The sequence below is a fragment of the Hypanus sabinus genome, chromosome 2 (genome assembly GCF_030144855.1).
Source record: "Hypanus sabinus isolate sHypSab1 chromosome 2, sHypSab1.hap1, whole genome shotgun sequence".
NCBI classification, from domain to species: Eukaryota; Metazoa; Chordata; class Chondrichthyes; order Myliobatiformes; family Dasyatidae; genus Hypanus; species Hypanus sabinus.
In genome coordinates this window covers 57722070-57745328 of record NC_082707.1, presented here as the reverse complement: position 1 = coordinate 57745328, position 23259 = coordinate 57722070, and the positions used below count along the sequence as shown (strand labels likewise).

Below are 23259 nucleotides of genomic sequence, written 5' to 3'. Positions count from 1 at the left end.
ATTTTGTAAATTCATTTTGGGTAAAAACAAAAATAGCTGATTTTCCTTTTCTGTTTTGCATAATAATAGAATGGCGACTTCTGTCATGAATGCTAATATTGTGCTTCCTCATCCACTGACGTTCAATTTGCATCAGTTTGCCAGAAAAATAATTGACTTCACTAATGATCATTTCTAATAATGGAAGTGATTGTTATTTTGAAGCCTGCACGGTGAAAAATATTATATAGAATTTTCATAAAATTACAGGCCTTCCATAGTTTTTTCCACTCTATATTACTTTCTTCTCTTGCATTTTCACTACCCACCGGTGTAGTGCTGGGGGTCTGTTGGGTAACTAATGTTGTTCCTTTGTTCAAAATGGAAAATAGAGATATCCTTCAAAATTATGGACCAGTGATGATCACATCAGTGATAGGAAAACTAATGGAGAGGATTTTTTTATGGATAGGATATATGGGCATTTGGAGAAGTATTGTCCAAGTAGGATTTCCATGGCTGACTAATCTGAGTTTTTTGAAGAGATGAAGATGGTTAATGGAGATAGCACAGTTGATGTTGAATACATGAATTTTAGTAAGGCATTAGATAAGGTCCCACATGGTAGGTTCTCTAGAAAAGTACAATGTATGGGATCCATGGTAATTTGTCTGATTGGTTCCAAAATTGGTTTGCCTATAGAAGATAGAGGATTGTGGTGAAGGGTCTTATTTTGGATGGAGGCCTATGACTCGTGGAGTTCCACAGGGATCTGTACTGGGACTCCTCTTTATCATGTATACAAATAATTTGGATGGAAAATGTGGGTGAAGAGGTTTGCAGATGACAAAAAGTTGGTGGGATTGTGGATGGCATACAAGTTTGTCAAAGGATACAACAGGATATAGATCAGTTTCCGAAATGGGCAGAGAAGTGGCAGGTGTAGTTTAATCCGAGTAAGTGTGAGGTATTTCACTTTGGGAGATCCAAAGCAAAGGGAGTGTACACACTTACTGACAGGATCCTTAACGGCATTGATAAATGGAAGGATCTTTGGGTCCAGGTGTGTGACTCCCTAGATGTGGCCACACAGGTTGAAGGGGTAAAGAAGGCATAAGACATGATTGTGTTCATTAGTTAAGGCATGCAATGTTATAAACTTCATGAAACTGTTCAAGCCGTATTTAGCATACTTTCTTCCATTCTGGTCACCTCATTTTAGGAAAGATGTGGAAGCTTTGGAAAGGATCCAGCAGAGGTTTACCAGGATGCTGCCTGGTTTGAAGGATATGTGTAATGTGGAGAGGTTGGACAAACTGGGGCTGTTTTCTCTAGAATGACCAGTGCTAAAGGGGGATCTTGTAGAAATTTTTAAAATACTATGCAGGACATTGAGTAGACACCCAATATCTGTTCACCAGGATTGAAACGTCTTGTACTATAGGACATGCATTCAAAGTGAGAGGGAAAAAGTGTAAGGGAGGTGTGCAAGGCAAGTTTTTATTTAGAGCCTGGAATGTACTACCAGGGATATTGATGGAAGAAAATAGGTAGGAAGAATTTATGAGATTCCTAGGCACAAGAATGTGCTGAGAAGGTAGGGATACAGTCAATCTCTGGGATTATATTAATTACATAAGAACATAAAAAATAGGGGCAGGAATAGGCCATCTGGCCCATCGAGCCTGCTCTGCCATTCAGTAAGATCATGGCTGATCTGAATATGGGTCTTCACAGATTGGGGTTTATTGGCTAAATATATTCAGCATAACATAGGCCTAAGAGCTGGGCCTGTGTTGGAATGTTCTATTGTCTAATTGCATTTATCTTAAATTTCTTGGAGTAAAATATTCTAACAGGTGGACATTCTCACCCATATAGTCAAATCTTAATAGTATTCCTTATTCTGTCCATTCATTTGGCCTTGGACTAATTCATGGGCTCTTTGTTTTAACAAGTTCATGGATTTTGAGAGAAAGCTTTTGATTGGCTGTAATTATACCTAATAGAAGAGATGATCCTTGGACCTCCATCACAACCATCCCAGGACATCATTGCATTCTGGTCACCTCAGAGTTCCTTGGGACAAGGTTCATGGAGTTGTATAGCACAGAAACAGGCCTGCTGACTCTCCTGATGTATGGTGCACTTTTCCCACCTGCGTTAATCCTATTTGCCAACATTTAGTCTGTATCTTTCTATATCTTGTCTCTTTAACTGCCTGTCTAAATGTCTTTAATATTGTGGTTGTATCTAACCACCACCTCCCCTGATGGAGAGTACCAAGTATAAACCATTCTCTGCATGTAGAAACAAATTCCCTCAACCCCTTTATACTTCTTCCTCTCATCTTAAACCAATGCCTTCTTGTTACTGGTATTCACAGGGAAACAGATGATTTACCTATTTATACCTAATAAGTTTATATGACCCACAAACTTGTATGCCTCTAGTCAAGTAATCCATGGAAAACAAACTTAACCTATCCAATCTCTCCCCATAACCAGAGATTCACCAGGACTTGTAAGTGGCATATTTCTGGTGAATCTCCATTGCATTTTCTTCAGTTCAACTTCATTTTACCAATAGTGTGACAACCAAAAGTGCACACAATACTCCACGTACTGTCTAACCAGTCCTATGTAAAGTTGCAACATTCTATTCCTATTTTAATATGTATGCCATGTCCTCCTTTCACCACCTAATTTATTCGTGTCTCCACTTACAGGGAACTAGCCTTGACCCCATAAGTTCCTTTATTCATTATTCCTTAGCATTCAACTATTTACTATATGGGTCTTACTCCATTTGACTTCACCTAATTCATCACCTTGAATTCTTTGGGATTAAATTCCATCTGCCATCATTCTGACCATATTTTGCCACCTGATCTATATCCTGTGGTAATCTTAGACAATGTTCCTTGCTGCCACAGCCTATGGTGTCATCCACAACTTAGTAATCATACTACCTCCACTCTTAGTTCTAAACAAAATATCTGCGGCTTCGCCAATGGCTTTCCTTCTATCATAAAATCGATAGTGGAAATGTTTGCTGCTGAATGCATGATAATCAAATCCATTTGCAATATTTGAAATGCTGAACCAGTCCAACCCTATTTACAGCAGGACCCAGGTAAGCTTCATGGATGGACTGATAAATAGCAAGTGGCATTAATACAACAAAAAATGGAATAATAATTATTTCTAGCAAAAAAAGTTTAACTAAAGATTTAGGGTAGGATGAGTTCATCGTCAACATACTGGGGGTAATCATTCATCAGGAACTTAAATGGATCAGGTACATGAATATCATTGCTCTAAGAGGAGGTCTGATGTTGGATATCCTGTTTGATTAGCATTGATCTACCACCTGAAACATTAATTTGTTCCCAAAGCACCTTTATTTAAAAATATCATTGATGTTCCTTATCATCAATAATTAAGTTTTGGTAAAAAGAGGTAAAACAATAATGCCACTTGAATTTCTAGTTTATTTTCTCCATGTCGAAAATAATTGACTAATGATTAATATTCCCTTATGAATATGCAACTTTAATATAGCAACCCACACACCTGGTAATAAAAAAATAATTGACATGTACTTCAAAGTGTGTGTTGATTTAATCTTGTGAAATGTTTCCTTTTCTTATCCATGCTGCAGGAAAGAAGGAATTGTACATTTCCAAGGCTATTCACTCATCTTATATTGAGGTGAATGAAGAAGGTTCAGAAGCAGCTGCAGCCTCAGGTAAAACCATTTAATGAAGCCATATACATTTCATTTTCCTTAAAATTCTGTGCTTTGGTAAGAATGTACTCCATAACATAAACTTTCATAGTTTTTAAATCAAGGAAATATGGCAGGTCTCTTAAATGCTTAGAAGTTATCAATGTCAAGCAGTCAGCAGATTTCTCTAACTTCAGGTAATTTTTTGCACTCCATTTCCCTCTTCTTCCATTCCCCAGTCTGGCTTCCCACTTGCCTCTTCTCCTCACTTGCTTATCACCTCCCTCTGGCGTCCCTCCTCCCCTTTTTTCTATGGTCCCCACTCCTATCAGATTCCTCCTTCAGTCCTATCACCTTTTCCACCTATCACCTCCCAGTTTTTCATTTCATCCCTTCTGCCTCACCCACCTGGCTTCACCAATTATCTAGCTTGTACTCTTTCCCCTCCTCCACCTTATTCTGGCTTCTGTCCCCTTCCTTTCCAGTCCTGGTGAAAGATCCTTTCCATAGATGCTGCCTGACCTGCGGAGTTGCTCCAGCATCTTGTATGTGTTACAATGGATATTTATGATGCCCTAAAAACTTGGTGCATTCTTGTTTCCATTTTATTAACTGAACTACATGCAAATTAGCAAGGAGTAAACATAATTGGAGAGGTAAATCTGTGGCTTATAACATGATGTTGGAGATGTGGGTTCTGATTTATGGGATGCAGTCACTAGTACTGGGAAAAGAGAACTGTTGCAATGCGTTTTGAAGATGGGTTGAAACCAGTGTCCTCAACTTAATTAGATGAAGTTGCTTAAGTTGGGCTGGGTAAGTAAGTTAAGAGACAGGTCAGTAAATGAAATGGGAGGTATTCAGACAGCTGGCCCATAACACACAGAAAAAATGTATCCCAGTTTAAAAGCTGGGATTCCATAAGAGAGAGGCACAGTCTGTGTTTAACAAACAGGTTGAAGATCAGGATCAGAAATGGGTTCATTATCCCTGACATGTGGTTTTGGAGCAGCTGTGAAGTGCAGAATTAATAATTACAGTGGGTTACAATAAGAGATATAATGAACAGTACAAAAGAGAGCAAAATGGATGGAGGTGAAGAAGCTGTTTCTTAAATGCTGAGTGAACGTCTTTGAGGTATTGCACCTTCTCAATGGTAGTACTGAGAAGAGGATCTGCCTGGATGGTGAGGGTCTGTAATAGGACTGGAGGGCACAGCCTCAGAAGACAAAGGTGTCGCTTTAGTACCGAGATGAGGGGGAATTTCTTTAGCCAGAGGATGGTGAATCTGTGGAATTCATTGCCACAGATGGCAGTGGAGGCAAATCATTGGGCATATTTAAATTGGAGGTTGATAGGTTCTTGATTATTAGGGATGACAGGGGAGAAGGCAGGAGAATGGAATTGAGAATGATAATGAATCAGCCATGATGGAATGGCAGAGTGGATTCAATGGACCAAGTGTCCTGATTCTGTTACTGTGTCTTGTGGCACTCCCTTTTAAAGATGTCATAGATTGTACAGAGGCTGGCACCCATGATGGATAATGTTAAATTGAAAAGTAGGGCATACAAAATGCCAAGTACTGGTGGTAGGCCAGTTGACTAGGAAGTTTTTAGGATCAAGCAATGAAAGACTCAGGAGTTCATGGGGGGAACTAATTTGCAGAGGAAATTCAAAACAAATACTAAATCAATAGAAGGTAGCCAAGTGTGGACCTCTAGAGATGAGGCTGGTGAATTAATAACATAAGCAAATGCTAGATATGTTAAATCATTCTCTTTTGCAACAGTCTTTGCCCTAAAAGATAACAGATGGGCTAATATTAAATATGATGGACAAACTTGTAAAACTCTAAACCACAAGGGAGAAAGTATTAGAAAAACTCATGGGTTACATGCGTACAGGTTGCCAAGATTCAGTTGCCCTCATTCAGTTGGCCTGGGGGTAATTAAGTTAAGAGACAGGTCAGTAAATGAAATGACAGGTATTCAAACAGCTGGCCCATAACACACAGAAATGTAGAGGAAGTAACACACACAAAATGCTGGAGGAACTCAGCAGACCAGGCAGCATCTTTGCAAAAGACTACTGTCAATGTTTCAGGCCGAGACTCTTTATCAGGACTGGAATAAAAAGATGAGGAGTCAGAGTTAGAAGCTGGTGGGTGGGGGAGGGGAAGGGAAGGAATAAACAAGGTGATAGGTGAAAGGGGAGGGGGAGGAGTGAAGTAAAGAGCTGGGAAGTTGATTGATGAAAGAGATACAGGGCTGGAGAAGGGAGAATCTGATGGGAGAGGACAGAAGGCCATGGAAGAAAGAAGAGGGTACTTGGAAAAGAGGTCTCCCAACGTAAGGCAAACCTATCTGTTATACAGGAGGCCACACCAGGAGCACTGTCCACCGGAAAAAGCGGGATCTCCTTGTGGCCACCCATTTTAATTCCACTTCCCATTCCCATTCTGACATGCCAATCCATGACCTCAACTGCTGCTGTGATGATGCCACACACAGGTTGGGGAAGCAACACCTTATATTCCGTCTGGGTAGCCTCCATACTGATGGCATGAACATCAATTTCTTGAACTTATGGTAATCTGTCTCACCCCACTTCACCATTCTCCATTCCCATTTTCCTCTCTCACCTTATCTCCTTACCTACCATCACCTTCCTCTGGTGCTCCTTACCCTTTTCTTTCTTCCATGGCCTTCTGTATTCTCCCATTGGATTCTCCCTTCTCCAGCCCTGTATCTCTTTCATCAATCAACTTCCCAGCTCTTTACTTCACCCCTCCCCCCTCTCAGTATCACTTATCACCTTGTGCTTCTCCCTCCCCTCCCCCCACCTAACTCTGACTCCTCATCTTTTTCTCTTCAGTCCTGATGAAGGATCTTGGCCTGAAACATCAGCCGTATTCTTTTCCATAAATGTTGCCTGACCTGCTGAGTTCTTCCTGCCTTGTGTGTGCTGCTTGGATTTCCAGCATCTGCAGATTTTATCTTGTTTGTAAAGGAGGTGGCTGCTGAGATCGTTGACTTAATGATTGTAAATTTTTCAAAACTTATTAAATTCTGAGAGTGTGCCACAATATTAGAAAACAGCTAATGTGAGTCTCTTGTTCAAAAAGGAAGAAGAAAGACTGACAGCTATGTGGCATAAGATGTCAAAGGTTAGAGTCTGCTGGAGGATGATGCTTTGCACCATAGTTTACAGTCAGGGTGTTGAAGCTCTTGATGGGTTCTTGATAGTTGACATGAGGTAACTATGACTTAAGAGATGGGAATGCGATTAGGAGTACGTGGTTCTACTGAGTTGGTCCACGTATGAAATAATCATTTGATTATTTGTGCAGTAGGTAAGATTAGACACACAGTCATATTACACCCAAAATTTTACTTTGGATGTACTTAAAATTATAGACTGGTTACTCTATATTCCTATCCCTTTTAATCTGCGGGTCAGCACTCGCGCAGTGTCACTTTGTATTGATTTCTGGTTTTCAGTTTTTCCCTTTTGTCAATGACACACTATTTTTTCCCATTTGCTTTGATGCTAGAATCAGAATCAGCTTTAATATCACTGGCAAATGTCATGAAATATGTTTTGTGATAACAGTATATTGCAATACATAAAAAAGCTGTAAATTAAAATAAGAAATATAGAGAGTGTAGAAAGAGCAAAAAACAGTAAGTAACACTGAGTTAGTTTTCATGGGTTCATTGTGCATTCAGAGATGTGATGCCGGTGAGGAAGAAGCTCTTCTTAAAATGTTGAGTGTGTGTCATCAGGCTCCTGTACCACCTCCTTGATGGTGGTAATGAGAAGAGGGCATGTCCTGGGTGATGGGGGCCCTTGATGATGGATTCCACCTTTTTGAGGCATCACCTTTGTGAAGATGTTCCTGATGCAGAGGAGGCTAGTGCCCACGATGGAACTTTCTGCAGCTTTTTCCAATCCTGCGCAGTTGCCCCTCTGTGCCAGGTGGAGCCAATATAAGAAAATAACACTGGACTTCATCTCCAAGATCCTGACGGAAGTGGTGAAAGATGCCAAGCTGTCTGCCATTTTCAGAAATCTTACAGGTGAAGTAACACAGCAGTGCACTTAGTCAACTCGAGACAGGTTAGTCTGAGTCATATTTACTATCACTTACATCTGCCATTTCATTTGTTATTTTTATGGTAGTGGTACAGTGCAAGGCATAATTACACTCAGCTGCAATAAGAAATGCAGTGGATTTTGGTTAATTAGGCCATCAGTTAATCAGGGCAGCTGCTTACTTGGGACAACTCTTTAAAAATAAAACAAGAAAATAGCAGCGATTCTCTTTATTTATTTGGGACAGCATGCCGCTTAATCGGGACAGGAGACTCTTGTTCAAAGGTCCAATTTAATGTCAGAGAAATGTATACAATATACATCCTGAAATGGTTTTTCTTTGCAAAACATCCACAAAAATAGAGAGGTGCCCCAAATACCGAATGACAGTTAAACATGAGAACCCCAAAGTACCCCTCCCAGCTCCCCCCTCCCACACATAAGAGGTAGCAAGACAACAATGCCCTCCTCCTCCCACCCGGCAAAAGAAGGGCACCCGCTACTGAGCACAAGTGTGAGCTGACCTTGCAGTTACCTTAAAGACGATCACATTTCATTCGGCAATTGACAAACCACAGGTTCTCTCTCTCCCTAATAAGGGAGAGGAAGATGTTCCCCATTTTCACAGCAAGCGTGAGACGTAACAAAACCTGCTGGTTTATGATGTTTATAAAGTCTGTTTCATTGCTTTTTACAAGCTCTCTGCCTGAAGATCACATAGATCTCAGGTCTTTGGGCCTACAGCAAAATATTTTCCAGCCTCCTCAACGACACACAAGTCTCCTGCTGTGACACCGACCCTCGAACCACCCAGCTCCAGAGCCCCGAGATCTTGGGCTTCCAAGCATGAGGCCAACTCTCAGGTTGAACCCTTGGCATGCCAAACAACAACGACCAGTCCTGAAACTCCGAGAACAGGTCCCATTCCCGCAAAGAACCGAAGTCTGCATGTAACTCCCGGTCAGGATGTTCAAAAAAACCCTGAAAGGGAAAAATAAAGATATTAAAGATGGAAATAGAGCTGTTTCAGAAGATGCAAGCAAAGGAGTCGCCATTTAGTGCCATCTGTTCAACTGTTGCTGTCTACCTGCCGTCAGTTGTGTGTGCACTTGAGTGGTCATTAGACAGTTCACCGTGCTTAGAGCAAACAGTTGCATGTGTTTGTGTTTAACAAGCATTGATTTTTGTCACTGATAATTGGTGAGAAGTAAGCAGAAAGACAATTCAAAACTGTTTTTGCTCAGTGTGATTTCAAGCACTGAGGCTTAGAGATACCAGAGTTGGCCAAAAAGGAAATTGAAATGACTTCATTATTTCAACAAGTTAGGAACTACCAAGAATTTGAAGGTATCAACAATCATCTTGAATTTTACAATGAAAATGACATTTTGGAAGATGCAATCATAAAGAGCATTGAATGAAGACAGTCCATTATCCACACTAGGTGTCTGCTGATTTTGTTCATTTACAATTAATCAAAAGAACATGGCAGAACCAATACACAGTTTATAGTACTGTAACGGTATTGGTAGTGTTCTAATTTGCTCTGTTTCATTTAACTACATAATTTGTTACTAGTTAAATGGCAGTTTGTCTTCTTTATGCCTTTTTAACTATTTCCATGAAATTTCAGCTAATTGGGCCAAAACGTACTGGCCCCGATGTGTCCCAATTAACTGGAAACCACTGTATATAAAAATAAATTGTGCAATAAGCAAGCAATAATGAAGAAGTGCTCATGGGTTCATGGATCATTCAGAAATGTGATGGTAGAGGGGAAGAGGGCATGCTCTAAATGGTGAGGGTCCTTACTGATAGATTTTGCCACCTTTAGACACTGCCTCTATGTCCTCTATGGTGGGAAGGCTCATATCCTGTCTTAAGCTTCTGGCTCAAGTCCCAAGCATTTCATCCCTGAGATTCCTGTCATCTGTTTGTCAGAGATTTTGGATAAGCAAGAGTAACTGGATTAACCATTGATCTAGTATAAACTGACCAGGTATAAGATGAATAAAACTCCTGGAAGTGATGGCCTATTGACTGAGTTCTACTGGGTTCCATGGGTCTGGAGGTGTCAAAATCCCTGAGGAAGAGCTTGCATTACTCCTATCTATGAAGTAGTTTGCCAATGACCTACCACACTGTTAAATGCTGAATACAGGATTCTCACAAAATTTGTTCTGAGCCAGTTAGAATACCCAGATCAGAACCATACCCAACTGGAAGATCTCAGGAAATCCCAGTACAGAGCACTGAGCTTTGCAGCAAGAATTGTGTGGGCAGATCACCATGTGAAACAAACTCGGGATGTAAAAGCAGTGTCCCCATTTGATCATGGGAAACAAGGTAGTTATCAGGAGTGAGAATCTCTCAGTGTTGCTGTGTGACCCATTCCCTGGCTCCTATGCTTGGCAGTAAGTGAGGTATCTTTCATTCCAGCTGATGATCCAAAATGCATTGTGTTCTGGGATGGTGATGTATAGGTCTCCAAAGGGGAAGAGCATGCCCAATGTGGCCCTCAGCTTGATGCAACCATATGGTCCACAGATACACATATAGCCCAAGTACATAACCAACAGGTGTCTCTTCTCTCTGTGCTGAGATTCTGCCTCTCTCCAGCGGCACCTTGGAAGGCCCTGGATTTGCCATCGTATGTTTCTTGTCCGGTGATACTGCGCTGGACTACTTGTCCATCATAAACACATTATTACAGGGAAAAAAGTTCTGTTGGACTATGAGTTAACCCAACAGTGATCTGCTTGGAACATTCTTGAGATGCTGTGAAAGGAGACAAACAGATGGTGGTCCAGCAGTGTGGTCATTTGGTGGAAGCCTCACTATCAAGACAAGCTTGAAGACCTGGCTTAGCAGGAGGCTGAATCCTTCACACACAGCTTGAGACTTACTCCTGCAGATCATTGCTCTTGAGGTGGCTGCAACGTGGATGTGACAATCATCTTCCTCTCTATGGTCTGCATAAAAAGTGATGCTATTGTCTTTGACCTTCACCATAAATACTCCAGTTTACAAGACTGCATTCTGTGGGCTGTTCCCAGGGATGTATACATTGCAGGTACAGCAGGCGGTGAAAAAGGCAAATGGTATGTTGGCATTCATAGCAAAAGAATTTGAGTACAGGAACGGGGAGGTTCTACTGCAGTTGTACAAGGCCTTGGTGAGACCGCACCTAGAATATTGTGTGCAGTTTTGGTCCCCTAATCTGAGGAAAGACATTCTTCCCATAGAGGGAATACAGAGAAGGTTTACCAGATTGATTCCTGGGATGGCAGGACTTTCATATGAAGAAAGACTGGATCAACTAGGCTTATACTCACTGAAATTTAGAAGATTGAGGGGGGATCTTATTGAAACGTATAAAATTCTAAAGGGATTGGACAGGCTAGATGCAGAAAGATTGTTTCCGATGTTGGGGAAGTCCAGAATGAGGGGTCACAGTTTAAGGATAAAGGGGAAGCCTTTTAGGGCCAAGATGAGGAAAAACTTCTTCACACAGAGAGTGGTGAATCTGTGGAATTCTCTGCCACAGGAAACAGTTGAGGCCGGTTGATTGGCTATATTTAAGAGGAAGTTGGATATGGTCCTTGTGGCTAAAGGGATCAGGGGGTATGGAGAGAAAGCAGGTACAGGGTTCTGAGTTGGATGATCAGCCATGATCATACTGAATGGCAGTGCAGGCTCGAAGGGCCGAATGGCCTACTCCTGCACCTGTTTTCTATGTTTCTATGACTGTAGCTGGCAGATATCAACTAGGTGATAGACAACTTTGATCTGCCTGAAAAATGTACAAGGGGGTATCCACAGCCACATCTGCAGAGAGGGACACTTCAAAGTGAAGTGTGTATGCTGAGGGATGCATTGAAGCTTGGTGTAGTTCACTGGAATGGGGCCCTTCCTCCAATAGACATTGAGAAGCTGGATGCTCTACTTATACAAAGAAACCTTACAAATTTCTCACTATTAGAAATTTTGGTACTGAAAATGGACATATTGTAAATAGGTACTGCTTAAGTAAATTTGCCAATAAGCATGATACTGCAAATGAAGACTTTGTATATCTACTGTATGTATTTTACAAACCAACTATATTTTTAGGGGAAAAAGTTACTTCCTTCCACTCTGTGAGTTTTGAGTTGTCTGCCAAGGATCAGGTCAGAACAGATCTCAAGTTTACACAATATTATTTAATACAGGACTTCATCTGTGCACATGCAAGTGCCAGTACAGAGGTATAATGTGGCCCTCTATTGGTTCAATAGTTGTCAAAGAATTTATACAATTAAATCTTTGCCAGAACCTTGTTAGGGTTGAAGTAAATCCGAATGTAAATGTGAAATAAAGGGGTAATATATAACACCACATCAAAGGCTTTGGATGCAAATTTACAATTAAATTATTTTTAACATGAGATTCTGCAGATCCAGAATAACACACACAAAATGCTGGAGGTACTCAGCAGATTGAACTGAAACTATGGAGAGGAATAAGGAGTTGCAGTTTAGCCTGAAATCCTTTCATCAGGATTGGAAAGGAAGGGGGAAGAAGCCAGAATAAGAAGGTGGGTGGAGGGGAAGGAGTACAAGTGGTAGGTGATAGGCGAAGCCAGGTGAGGGGGAAGGTAATTGGGTAGGGAGGGGGGAACGAAGTGAGAAGCTGGAAGATGATGGGTGGAAAAGGTAAAGGGCTGAAGAAAGAGGAATCTGTTAGAGTACAGTGGACTGTGGCAGAAAATGGTGATGGGCAGGTAAGGAGAAAAGGGGCAAGAGGGGAACCAGAATGAATGAATGAGAAAGAGAAATGAATGAAATCGATGTTTATACCATCAGGTTGGAGGCTGCCCAGACAGAATATAAGATGTTCCTTTTCCAGCCTGAGAGTGGCCTCATTGTGGCAGTCGAGGAATGGAAATGGAGAGCTGAATTAATATGGTTGGACACCAGGAAATGCTATCGATTGTTGACAGAATGAAGATGTTCAACAAAGCAGTCTTCCAATCTGCATTAGGTCTCATCAATGTGGAGGAGGCCACACCAGATGATCCTGACAGCATCGCGGCTAAAATGTTGCCTCACCTGGAAAACTGCCTGGGGTCCTGAATGTTGGTGAAAAAGGTGGTGTTTGGACAGGTGTAGAACCTGTGCTGCTTGCATGGCTAAATGTGAGGAGGGAGATCAGTGGGGAGGGTCAAATGGATAAGGGAGTCACAGAGAGAATGATTCCTGCAAACAGTGTGGGTAGGGGGTGGTAAAGATGTGTTTAGTGATAGGATGTGTGGAAGTTGTGGAGATGGGTGGGTGTTTCTGAATCATTTATCAGTAACGTGTTACTGAAATAGATCTTTAAAGTTTATGATCCTTTATTAATAGGAGCAGGAAAAGGCCATTTTGCCTCCCAGCCTGCTTAGTCATGGCTGATCTATCTTGAAGCTATTTTTCTACCTTATACCCATATTCCTTAAAGCCTTTTCTATATGCAAATCTATGGAATGAAGTTTTCAGTCAAGTATTTTTTCTGCATTTTATGACCAAAATATGAATCCAATATTTAACTTGTATTCCAATGAATCAAGATTTGGGCACCATGAACAACTTGGGCAATAAAAACATCGATATGAACTATTGATTTCTCACCTGTTGATCCTGTGTAAGTTATGGGTTTCATGTCCATAAAGGGAGCTATGGGGGTGGTGAGGAAGAACTAATTCATCCACCTACAGCAAAATTATTTCTCCCTTCTTTTGCTGTATTTGGATCATATCAACTTTGTCTGACGGCCTTTCTATGTGCTTATCCCTCTTTGCATGACAAATAAAAGTTCTGAAATTACCTTTCACTTGATTGAATATTCTACCCTTGTTTGAAGAAGCACTTTGGAATAACTAATACTTTTCCATTTGCAGCCAGTGAGAGACAAGATCACTGTTCCTTTTCCAAGATGGTGCAATTAAAATAGTAACATAAAGCCCACTATTGACTTGAATTTTTTTTTCTCACAGAAATGGTCGCTGTCAGCAGGATGCTAACCCTTAATCCCCAGGTCATTGTTGATCATCCATTTTTCTTTCTAATCCGAAACAAAAAGACAGGTAAGAGAGGAAAACCCCTACTAACATCAAAAATGCCGTTCACTTTTCTTAACACTTAAGTACAAAACACAGTTACATTAAGTATCCAAAGACTGGAATGTGGCTAATGTTTTGTTGTTTAAGATGGCTAGCAAGGACAAGCCAGAGAACTGTAGGCCAGTTAGCCTGACATCAGTCTTGGTAAAGTTACTGGAAGGAGTTCTGAGAGACTGGATCTACAAGCATTTGGATAGACAGAATCTGGTTAGGAGGAATCAGGACGGCTTTGTGCATGTAAAGTTGTGCTTGATGAACTTTGTAGAGTTTTTTTGAAGGAACCAAATAGCTAGATGAGGGTAGGGTAGCTGTCATCTATTTAGTCTTTAAGAAGACTTTTGACAAAGTCCTACTGGTAGGTTGGTCTGGAAGGTTAGGCTCCATGGAATTCAGGATGAGCTAGTTAAGTGGAAGCGGAGTGTGTTGGTGGAAGGTTGTGTCTCAGAATGAAGGCCAGTGTTGCAGTGCACAGTATTGGGGCTCTTGGTGTTCATTATTTGTATAAATTATTGTGTACAAATGTGCAAAGCTTACGTTTGGGGTGACGTGAAATGTGGAGGTGTTGATAGTGGAGAAGGTTATCATGGATTACAGGAGAAATCTCAATCAATTAGGAAGTGATCTGAGGAGTGGTAAATGGATTTGAATACATGCAAGTATGAAGTAATGGAATTTGAAAAGTCAAACCATTGTTGGACTTGTGCTATGAATGATAAGGTACTAGAGCATGTACTAGAACAGTTTGTACAGTTTTGATCACCCTGTTATAGGAATGATGTAGTTAGACTAGAAACATTTAAGGTATGTTGCTCAGACTAGAAGGCCTGAATTATATAAGAAAATTAGCCAGGTTGGATCTTTATTCTTTGAAACGTAGTGCTTTAAATTACAAGAGGGATAGATAATGTGGATGGTCTTCTCCCCAGGGTAGGGGAGGCCAAAACTTTGGGACATAAATTTGGGGTGAGAAAGAAGTGTTTCATGCAGAGGGTGGGGAGGATATAGAATGAGCTGCCAGAGGAAGTGGTTGCAGTGGGTATGATAGTATCATTTAAGAGATGGGTACATGGTGGGGTGGAGCTTGAAAGAATATGGGCCAAACTCAGGAAATTGAGATTTCCATGGTCAGCATAGCTGATTGGGTCAAAGGGTTTGAATCCGCATTGTACTATTCAATGGTTCTACACAAGTGTACACTTGTGTAAGTAAGTAAATTGTTAATTTCTGGGTTAAAAAAAATACCATTGAATTAATTTTCAGCTTTGCAATTTTTTTAAAAGGCATTATTTCAATTTGATTGGATAATTGTATTTGCTAGATGCCTTAAGATTTTTTTTATCCACACCTATCCCCAACCCAACCCAGGTACCATACTCTTTATGGGCAGAGTCATGCATCCTGAAGATATCAATCCAAATGGTTGTGATTTTGAAGCATGAGATGCTGTCATTCTGCAGTGAGAGATACCTGATTTAAAAGCTTCTCATTTTTATGCTAGCAATTTTCGTTTTTGCCTGAGCTTAATGTGTTAGAGTAAATGCACAATAAAAGTATGATGTAAACAATATTTGTATTACTGTTACTTTAATGGCAACTTCATTTTAAAATTACTGTACAAACACTTCCATGTTTATATTAAAACCATTAATGTACTGAAATCAGCAATTAGTTAAAAAAATTAAACTGAAAATAATGTGCCATTCCTTTTGCCTACATTTTCACCTTTTTCTAAAATCTACAGATGCTATATTCTTCCAGGCTGTAAGGAAATGTTAAAATCCATAGTTACGCATGCAACAATGGCCAAAATGTGTATTTATCCATCATGTAATGGCTGTTTAATGTCCAGGTAATTAATAATGTAAACCAGTTAATCTATTCATTGCTTTCAAAATTGTAATCCATCTGAATGTAATATTTTTGGCAGATTTAGTTGTTCTGTAGCCTCTGGAAACTATTTTCTTTGTTCAGTTCCAAGTTTGTGCTGAAATTTTCTTCATTAAAATAAAACTTTGATTTAATCATATGTTGCAGGCATTGTTATTTTAAACAAAACTATACTTTAAAAAATACAATCTAAGCACATGTAAAGAACATAGCTATCCAAAAATCCATTTTCGATGAACTTGAGGTGCAAAATCTTAGCTAGCACAAGAACTTCCTATTTCTGTATTTATATATTTTACATTAAAACTGGGGTTCATCTTGAGGACCAGATTTACACTTTATTCTGAAACTGGTTGACTGCCAACTGCACTCTTGCACAAGAGTACCAGGCTCTGTAATCCACCTTCAGCAGGGAAATTAATCCTTGGCCGCCTCTGCTTTAAGTAGGATTGATCATCAGCAAATCTTTGTTGTAGAAATGAATATTTACGGCTAATGAAGAAGATTGTGAGCCAGTTTAGAGACCAAAATTAGATTCCTCTCACAACTGTTTTCTGTAAGTTACTATAAAAATTACTCATTACTATAAAATATTAAATGAACTGATAAGAGTGCATGGGACTATGTCAGCTTCTTGTGCATCATGCAAGCTTATTTTCAGTAAAACAAGCTGCACTTCTAGTGCAGAGATTGTGAGGAAATATGTTTCTCAAAACAGGTGGAAGGAATGGGACGGTAAGAATTGCAAGCAGAAATTATGGAGGCATGCAATTATGAATCAGAATGCACCATGCTTCACTTTTTGAGCTGTATAAGTTTATGGCTGTTCAAGGTGCGTGTTTTGGTAATTCCAGGTGAAATGTTTCCAGCAGCTAAAAGTAAAAGAACATGTAGCTGTTGGCCAAGATCAATCTGAGTATTCAGAGTCACTGCAAAAATGGGTATTTTGATTTAGGAAGTGAAATGTTAATTGGTCAATAGGCAATTACAGAAAACATTGTACGTTTGTACTTTCATTAAATGGGCAAAACTATTCAACAAAGCTCTTCCCACAAGTTCAGAATCAGGATTATTATCACCAGCACATATGGTGAAATTTGTTAACTTGGCAGCAGCAGTCCAATGCAACACCCAATATAGAAAAAAGTGTATATAGAGAAAGATTAAAAATAATGCAAAACAGAAATATATACAAAAATGAGGTAGTGTTCATGGGTTTAATATCCATTTAGAAATCATATAGCTAAATGATGAACTGGCAACATATGGCCACAGTAAATTCAACATGTGCTAACCTTTACATATTTCACCAGGGGCCTGTAATATCCATAAGACGAACATGCTTCAAAGTAGTTATAATTAAACTTTTAAAGTTAGAAACTTGCTGGAAGAGAAGTTAGTGGACTACACTGTAAATATTGTCTGCATGTTACTCAGCTGCAATAAAAGTCAAAGAATTGTCTTTACAATCATTTAAAAAAGCAGATTTTCTGTCTATGAAAATGCATTAAAAAGGATTTTCCATGTGGTAAATGTGCATTTATTTAATATCAAGAAAACATTAAAATATAGAAAAATTGAAATTGTGCATACCTATGTAATGGAACTCATTGATTTGTATAACACAAAATACATTTTTGTAAAATTAAGCATGGAGATGATGCGTGTTCATGAAGCAGCTACTTGGGATGTGCCTATTTCTTAAGATATTGACCACAAGGCCATAACATAAAGGAGCAAAATTAGGTGATTTGGCCCATTGAGTATGCTCCACTTCATCAATGCTGATTCAATATTCCCTCCCAGCCCCAATTTCCTACCTTCTCCAGAATCCATCAACCTTTGCCTTAAATATACCCAATGACTTGGCCTCCACAGCCACCTGCAGCAACAAATTCCACAACTCTCTGGCTAAAGAAATTACTTCTCGTCTCTTTTCCAAATGGGACTTTCTTCTATTTTGAGGTTGTGTCCTCTGGTCTTAGACTCCCCCATCATAGGAAACATCCTTTCCACATCCACTCCATCGAGGCCTTTCAACATTCGATGGGTTTCAATAAAGTCACCCCTCATTCTTCTGAATTCCAGTGAGTGGATGCCCAGAGCAATCAAATAGTCCTCCTATGAGAAGCCTTTCAATCCCTCAGAATCATTTTTGTGAACCCCCTGCAATGTCAGCACATCTTTTCAGAATCAGTTTGAAGATCACCAGTATATGTTGTGAAATTTGTTCTTAAATAAGGGGCCCAAAATACTCAATACTCCAACCGAGGCCTCACCAGTGCTGTATAAAGCCTCAATATTACATCCTTGCTTTTATATTTCCGTCCTCATGAAATGAATGCTAACATCACAATTGCCTTCCTCACCAAGCTTCACATCTGTAAATTAACCTTTAAGGATTCCTGCATGAGAACTCCTAAGTGCCTTTGCACCACAGATTTTTGAACTCTCTCTCCATTTAGAAAATAGTCTGTGCTTTTTGTTCTTCTACTAATGTGCATGACCATAAACTTCTCAACACTGTATTCCATCTGCCACTTAATCCATACTCCTTATCTGACAAAGTCCTTCTGTAGCCTCTCTGCTTCTTCAAAATTATCTGCCCCTTCACCCATCTTTGTATTATCCACAAACTTTGCCACAAAGCCATCAATTCAAACATCGGTACTCTACCTTTTCATATATGGATTGAAACTACACTTAAAAGTACAGCTATTTTGAATATTGTATTCTCTGTATAAAGCTAATTTAATACAAGTATCTTACAAATGCTTGCATGCATGAAATTCAATACATTACTTTGTATTAAAGATGCAGATCTGCAATTTAAGTGTTTTCTTATTTGCTTTAAATAAGAAATGTGACCTTTGACTAAGTTTTTGGTCAAAATTAGATTTTCCTTTGAGTATTGGTGTCAGTGATTGTTTAAAGAATGCTCCAAGGAAGTACCATCTTAAAAGTGGTATACAATTCAAACTATTATGGTGTTCTTATTTTGTTGTATTATTGTTTTCTGCATTACTGTTTTTACAAATGCTTTGGTTCACTTGTATAAATGTGGGAATACATTACAATACAACCAGTTCATTGAATGTCAAATCAGCTTGTTCAGTGCACCTTATGTGCTTATTACAATCCAGCATTTGACCTTGAGTTTAGCAAATTATGATTCAGTTGTTGATTGTTCTGACTGGTGTAAGTTGTGTGTCGATCAGAATGGTGACACCTGTCACTGTTTTGTTATGGTTTTGTCTCCAGACTATTATGATCATAACAATTATGTGCTGCACCTGTAACCATTGAAGTTCTTATAAGGTAAAGATGTCCTTAAACAAAAATTCAAATGCTTGGGGACAATCTAAGTGGATTGCTATGTACACAAATGGTGCAGCTAATGAAGAGGGGAATGGATAGTTCTATAAGACAGCTGCTGTCTTAGGGGCCAATTGCTTCAAGTTGACTCTAATATTCTTTGTACATGAGGCAGCTGCTCTTTGCTAATTAAATTATCAAATGAAAAAAATCGTACAATTTAGCTTCTGAGAAATTTTAAGCAGCTTAAGAATTAGCTAATATTTATTCACAATGAATTTGACATTTAGATGAACAAATTGAAAAGTACACAAATAGGATTTTAACAGAGCTAATGATAATCCCATTTGTTGTTCACCCATTTCTATTAAAATTTAAAATGTACAGAAATAAAGCCATTGTACCAGTCATTCCAGGGAAACATTGTTGGTTAGCAATAAACAATTTCAATCAGCTCACACTATTTCAATGTGATCTGCCTAATGCCCTTGTTCCCTGTTCAGCCATTACTTTCTAGTAAATGTATCTCAGCTTATCCCATACATTTTCAATCTTCTGCATACTGTTGGTTTCACATGAAGTGGGGTGGGGTAAGAGAAAGAGATCTGAAGATGTTCCATATGAGTGCCTTCCCCCATGTTTCTCTGTAACAATTGCATTCCTTCGTAAGACTGGAAAAATAAAATCTATTGTAAGAGCAGAACGAAAGAGGAAAATTGTAGAATTAGATTCAACATATCAGCAAGGGTCATAAGCAATCACTGGGTAACTGACCGTCAGTGACATGTCCCTACATAACTTTCTGACCTGAGGGACAGAGCAGAAAATAATCACATTTAATTCCAGTCAAGATTAACATCCATTACATTCACATGGCAACCATAATATTAAAAATGTGCCTTGGGACATGCTTGCCTATAGTGGGCCAACTTTAGCTGCTACAGATATTTAGAGATGGTCAGTAATTATTGTATATTGGATATTACTGGGCACTTTTCTGCTTGGGAAACAATGGCAAGTGTATTCCCGACTCTGTTGATACAAATAATAGACATTAGGAAATAAAACAGTATGTACATTGGGAAAAGGGTCCTTCTAATGAAGGCAAGCTTGTAGAGCCTACAACATCAATCTCCAAGACAGACCATAAGATCCTGCCTGAGACTCCTTTCTGAATGAAAACACTTTTTCCCTCTTCCAGGCCTCTATTTTGAGCAATTTTGCAGTGTTTTTTTTCAAAAAGAGAAACAAGTGAACACTTTTACCAAACACAATGATAATATATTTCACTGAAATGGAATCCAATCTAGTTGCTAAGCTTTTACCTTCAGGGCCATCTCCCAGTTCACCAGCAGGAAGAAATGATACTGCAAATGGTACATGATGAAATTAATAACCAAGACCTTAGAAAAATAATTTGGATTAAGTTTAATTGTTTTGAAATTAATATTCTTAAATCCTTGCATCTCAATCGATGTTTCAAACCATGGCCAAAAAACTGTTCAGAAAATCAGCCTAATTGCAGTTCCAATTGCAGTGTAATTAGATTTGTCAGAACCTACCTAAATTTGTCCATTTGCTATAGGCTTAATCAGACTTAAGACATTTTAGCATTTGCAATGAAACAAAATAATTTTGTATTTGAATCTTACTTTTGTTTACTGTATTCAAACAGATGGAAATGACATTTTAATTTACAGCTTTGTTTTCGATTTCAATTTTCAGGAACTAGTTGCTGATAAGAGTCACCGAATGTTTTTTCATTCTTTCAGTAGAATCTTGTTTATTGTGGTACATAATGTTACAACAGTTAGCAGCAGTGATACCCTTCCACTACGGTAGCATTCTGTACCTTATTTTAAAATACTGTATAATTTCACTTACTTACACTTTATATAAAAAACCTCTATTCTTATTGTGTGCAGTAACATCCTGTATTATATTTCACAAATCATTTACAAGCTGTGATAGTAACTTCATACTGCAAGTAATTTTGTTATAGTTTAAAGATTCCATCTAAAAACTGTTACAAAATATGTGCTTTAATTTGTAGATGCACATAAAACACCCACTTAGCCCTGTTTTAAATTTGACTTACTCTGGTATTATTGTAGTTGTATTTCTTTGAAATATTTCTACTGCAATCAATAAATATTAAGACCCACTTTGCAATACCTTTGCAAATGTCAGAAGATTTTCTAGTTACATTTGTGAGTACTGATTCTCGTGCCTATTAAAGCAACTATCCAATCTCAATTATACAAATGATCCTAACTTATAACAAGCCGTAACAAAGGTTTTACCACATTCGAAAACATGTAGAATTTTAATTGATCTATTGAAATTCAACTCCAGTTAAATTTTAAATGCTTCCTTGATATGAGTATGTTACACCTGAAGATGATCAGTGCACTTTCTAAGCAGATATTGGTCTTGGAAGAAATGGATTGTGTCAGGGTTCATTACGTTCATAAAAACAATTGTGTTCTTACAAACCAATGTCTCTAGAGTTAATGATGAAAATTTACAGAGTAGTCATATCACTTGGAACATCGTTCTTTTTAATACTTTTCGATATGTTTTTATGGATGATGTTCCAACGATAAGCACTCCTGTTCTTCCTTGGGTGGGTTATATTTTCTTTCTCCTCATCTTCAGCCTTCTTCCTGGCCTTTTGATAGTCACTTCTTTCTTCAACCCTTTAAAGTAAAATTGAATAATGTATATTACAATGCAGACTAACAAAATTAAGAAATAATGTACCCTACATTTTATAATTCTTCATTAAGCAAAATTGAAATACCACTGAGGGCTATATTTACAAATTTGTATTGGAATACCTATGGATGTTTTTTTGAATCACACTAAATATTGATCAATAATCGGCTGTGGCAAGAAAATTCAGTTTTGCCAATCATTATCTTCCATCTGCTGAATAGGCAATGGTTCCTTCAATCCTGGCACCAATAAATTGAAGGACAATTGACATACTTTATAATATTCTACAGAGATGCAAATAAGACAACCATTTTGGACAAATTGTCAGACATTTTGTGCATTTTGAAAACTTGTGATGTTTAGATGCCAGAGGCATTATTTCAGTGCAGCCTTGTTTCAATGTTCTTCATGCCACAGGTCTTGCATCCGGAAGCAAGCAATTATTTTTTACTTCTAACATACAAATAAAAATCTTTTAGCATCAACTTGGGGTATGAAGTCGACAAAGGCCAAGAGCTGCATGGGGAGAGCCCCTCGCAAAGCAGCTAGTTAAGCAGGGCTAGATAATTCTGTTCACCTCTTGCATTTAGAAACACTGAAAAACATTGCTAAACTATTAAAAATTAAAGGACAAAAAATTAACAGTAGACACAACACAGATCTGAGAAAAGCAATTAAAACATTTAAATGAAAGATTTAAAGAAGTATTAGCACCCAATTGTTGCCAGAGTTTCAGCACTGTTAGTTGGGGCAAATTCCTCAGCAGACATGCTGGGAAATTATGCTCTGTCACTAAACTTTGAGGAATCAAACACAAGAGTATTTTCATAAAAACGATTGTTAACTGATGGCAGCAACTTCCAGGTTTTGTTTTTTAAAACTTGCTATCTGGATCATCTGAAAGTACTGATGATTGCGCGGGTTCCTGCTGCCATTTTCCGGCAAAACCATGACCGTGAGCCTAAGCACGCGTCTGAAACTGAAACCTGTATCCATGTATGCAAGAGATCGATATAGGAGCCACGGTTACTTCTTCATCCTACTGGTATAACAAGAAACCTGAACCCAGTAAAAGGCATTTTTCTTTGCTGCCCAGTCATTGTTAGGGCTACATCTTATTGGAAATAATTTAACTCATTTCTTTGCAACTTACCTGATTTTCCTCATTTCTCCATTTTCATTCTTTACTAAGTATTTTGCTTCTTTTTCTGTTCTTCCCAGAATCGCTTTTAATACTGAGTCACTATACCTCTCGGATTACATTTCCTCTTTCACTCTATCTATTCATCTTGTTTTATGTCTTCTCACTTTCTCTTCTGATTTCTTGTTGCAAAAATACAGAACTCACTATACTGATAAATGAAACTGGTCGAATCACCTAATCTATCAAATTA

General features: G+C 38.7%; 2 protein-coding genes across 2 annotated transcripts in view; one reads left to right on the top strand and one right to left on the bottom strand.

The window, feature by feature from the left end:
* The window catches only part of serpini1 (serpin peptidase inhibitor, clade I (neuroserpin), member 1), a 35363-nt gene extending 19392 nt beyond the window's left edge, over positions 1 to 15971 (top strand). Inside the window, exons 7-9 of the mRNA XM_059946749.1 lie at positions 3643 to 3729; positions 13820 to 13909; positions 15311 to 15971. Coding sequence (XP_059802732.1) covers positions 3643 to 3729; positions 13820 to 13909; positions 15311 to 15384 — 251 coding nt within the window. The 3' untranslated portion in view covers positions 15385 to 15971. The remainder of the gene's footprint in view (positions 1 to 3642; positions 3730 to 13819; positions 13910 to 15310) is intronic.
* A 3530-nt stretch (positions 15972 to 19501) lies between these two features.
* LOC132379126 (transient receptor potential cation channel subfamily V member 5-like) overlaps positions 19502 to 23259 on the bottom strand; it is an 85757-nt gene continuing 81999 nt past the window's right edge. Inside the window, exon 15 of the mRNA XM_059946739.1 lies at positions 19502 to 21846. Coding sequence (XP_059802722.1) covers positions 21672 to 21846 — 175 coding nt within the window. The 3' untranslated portion in view covers positions 19502 to 21671. The remainder of the gene's footprint in view (positions 21847 to 23259) is intronic.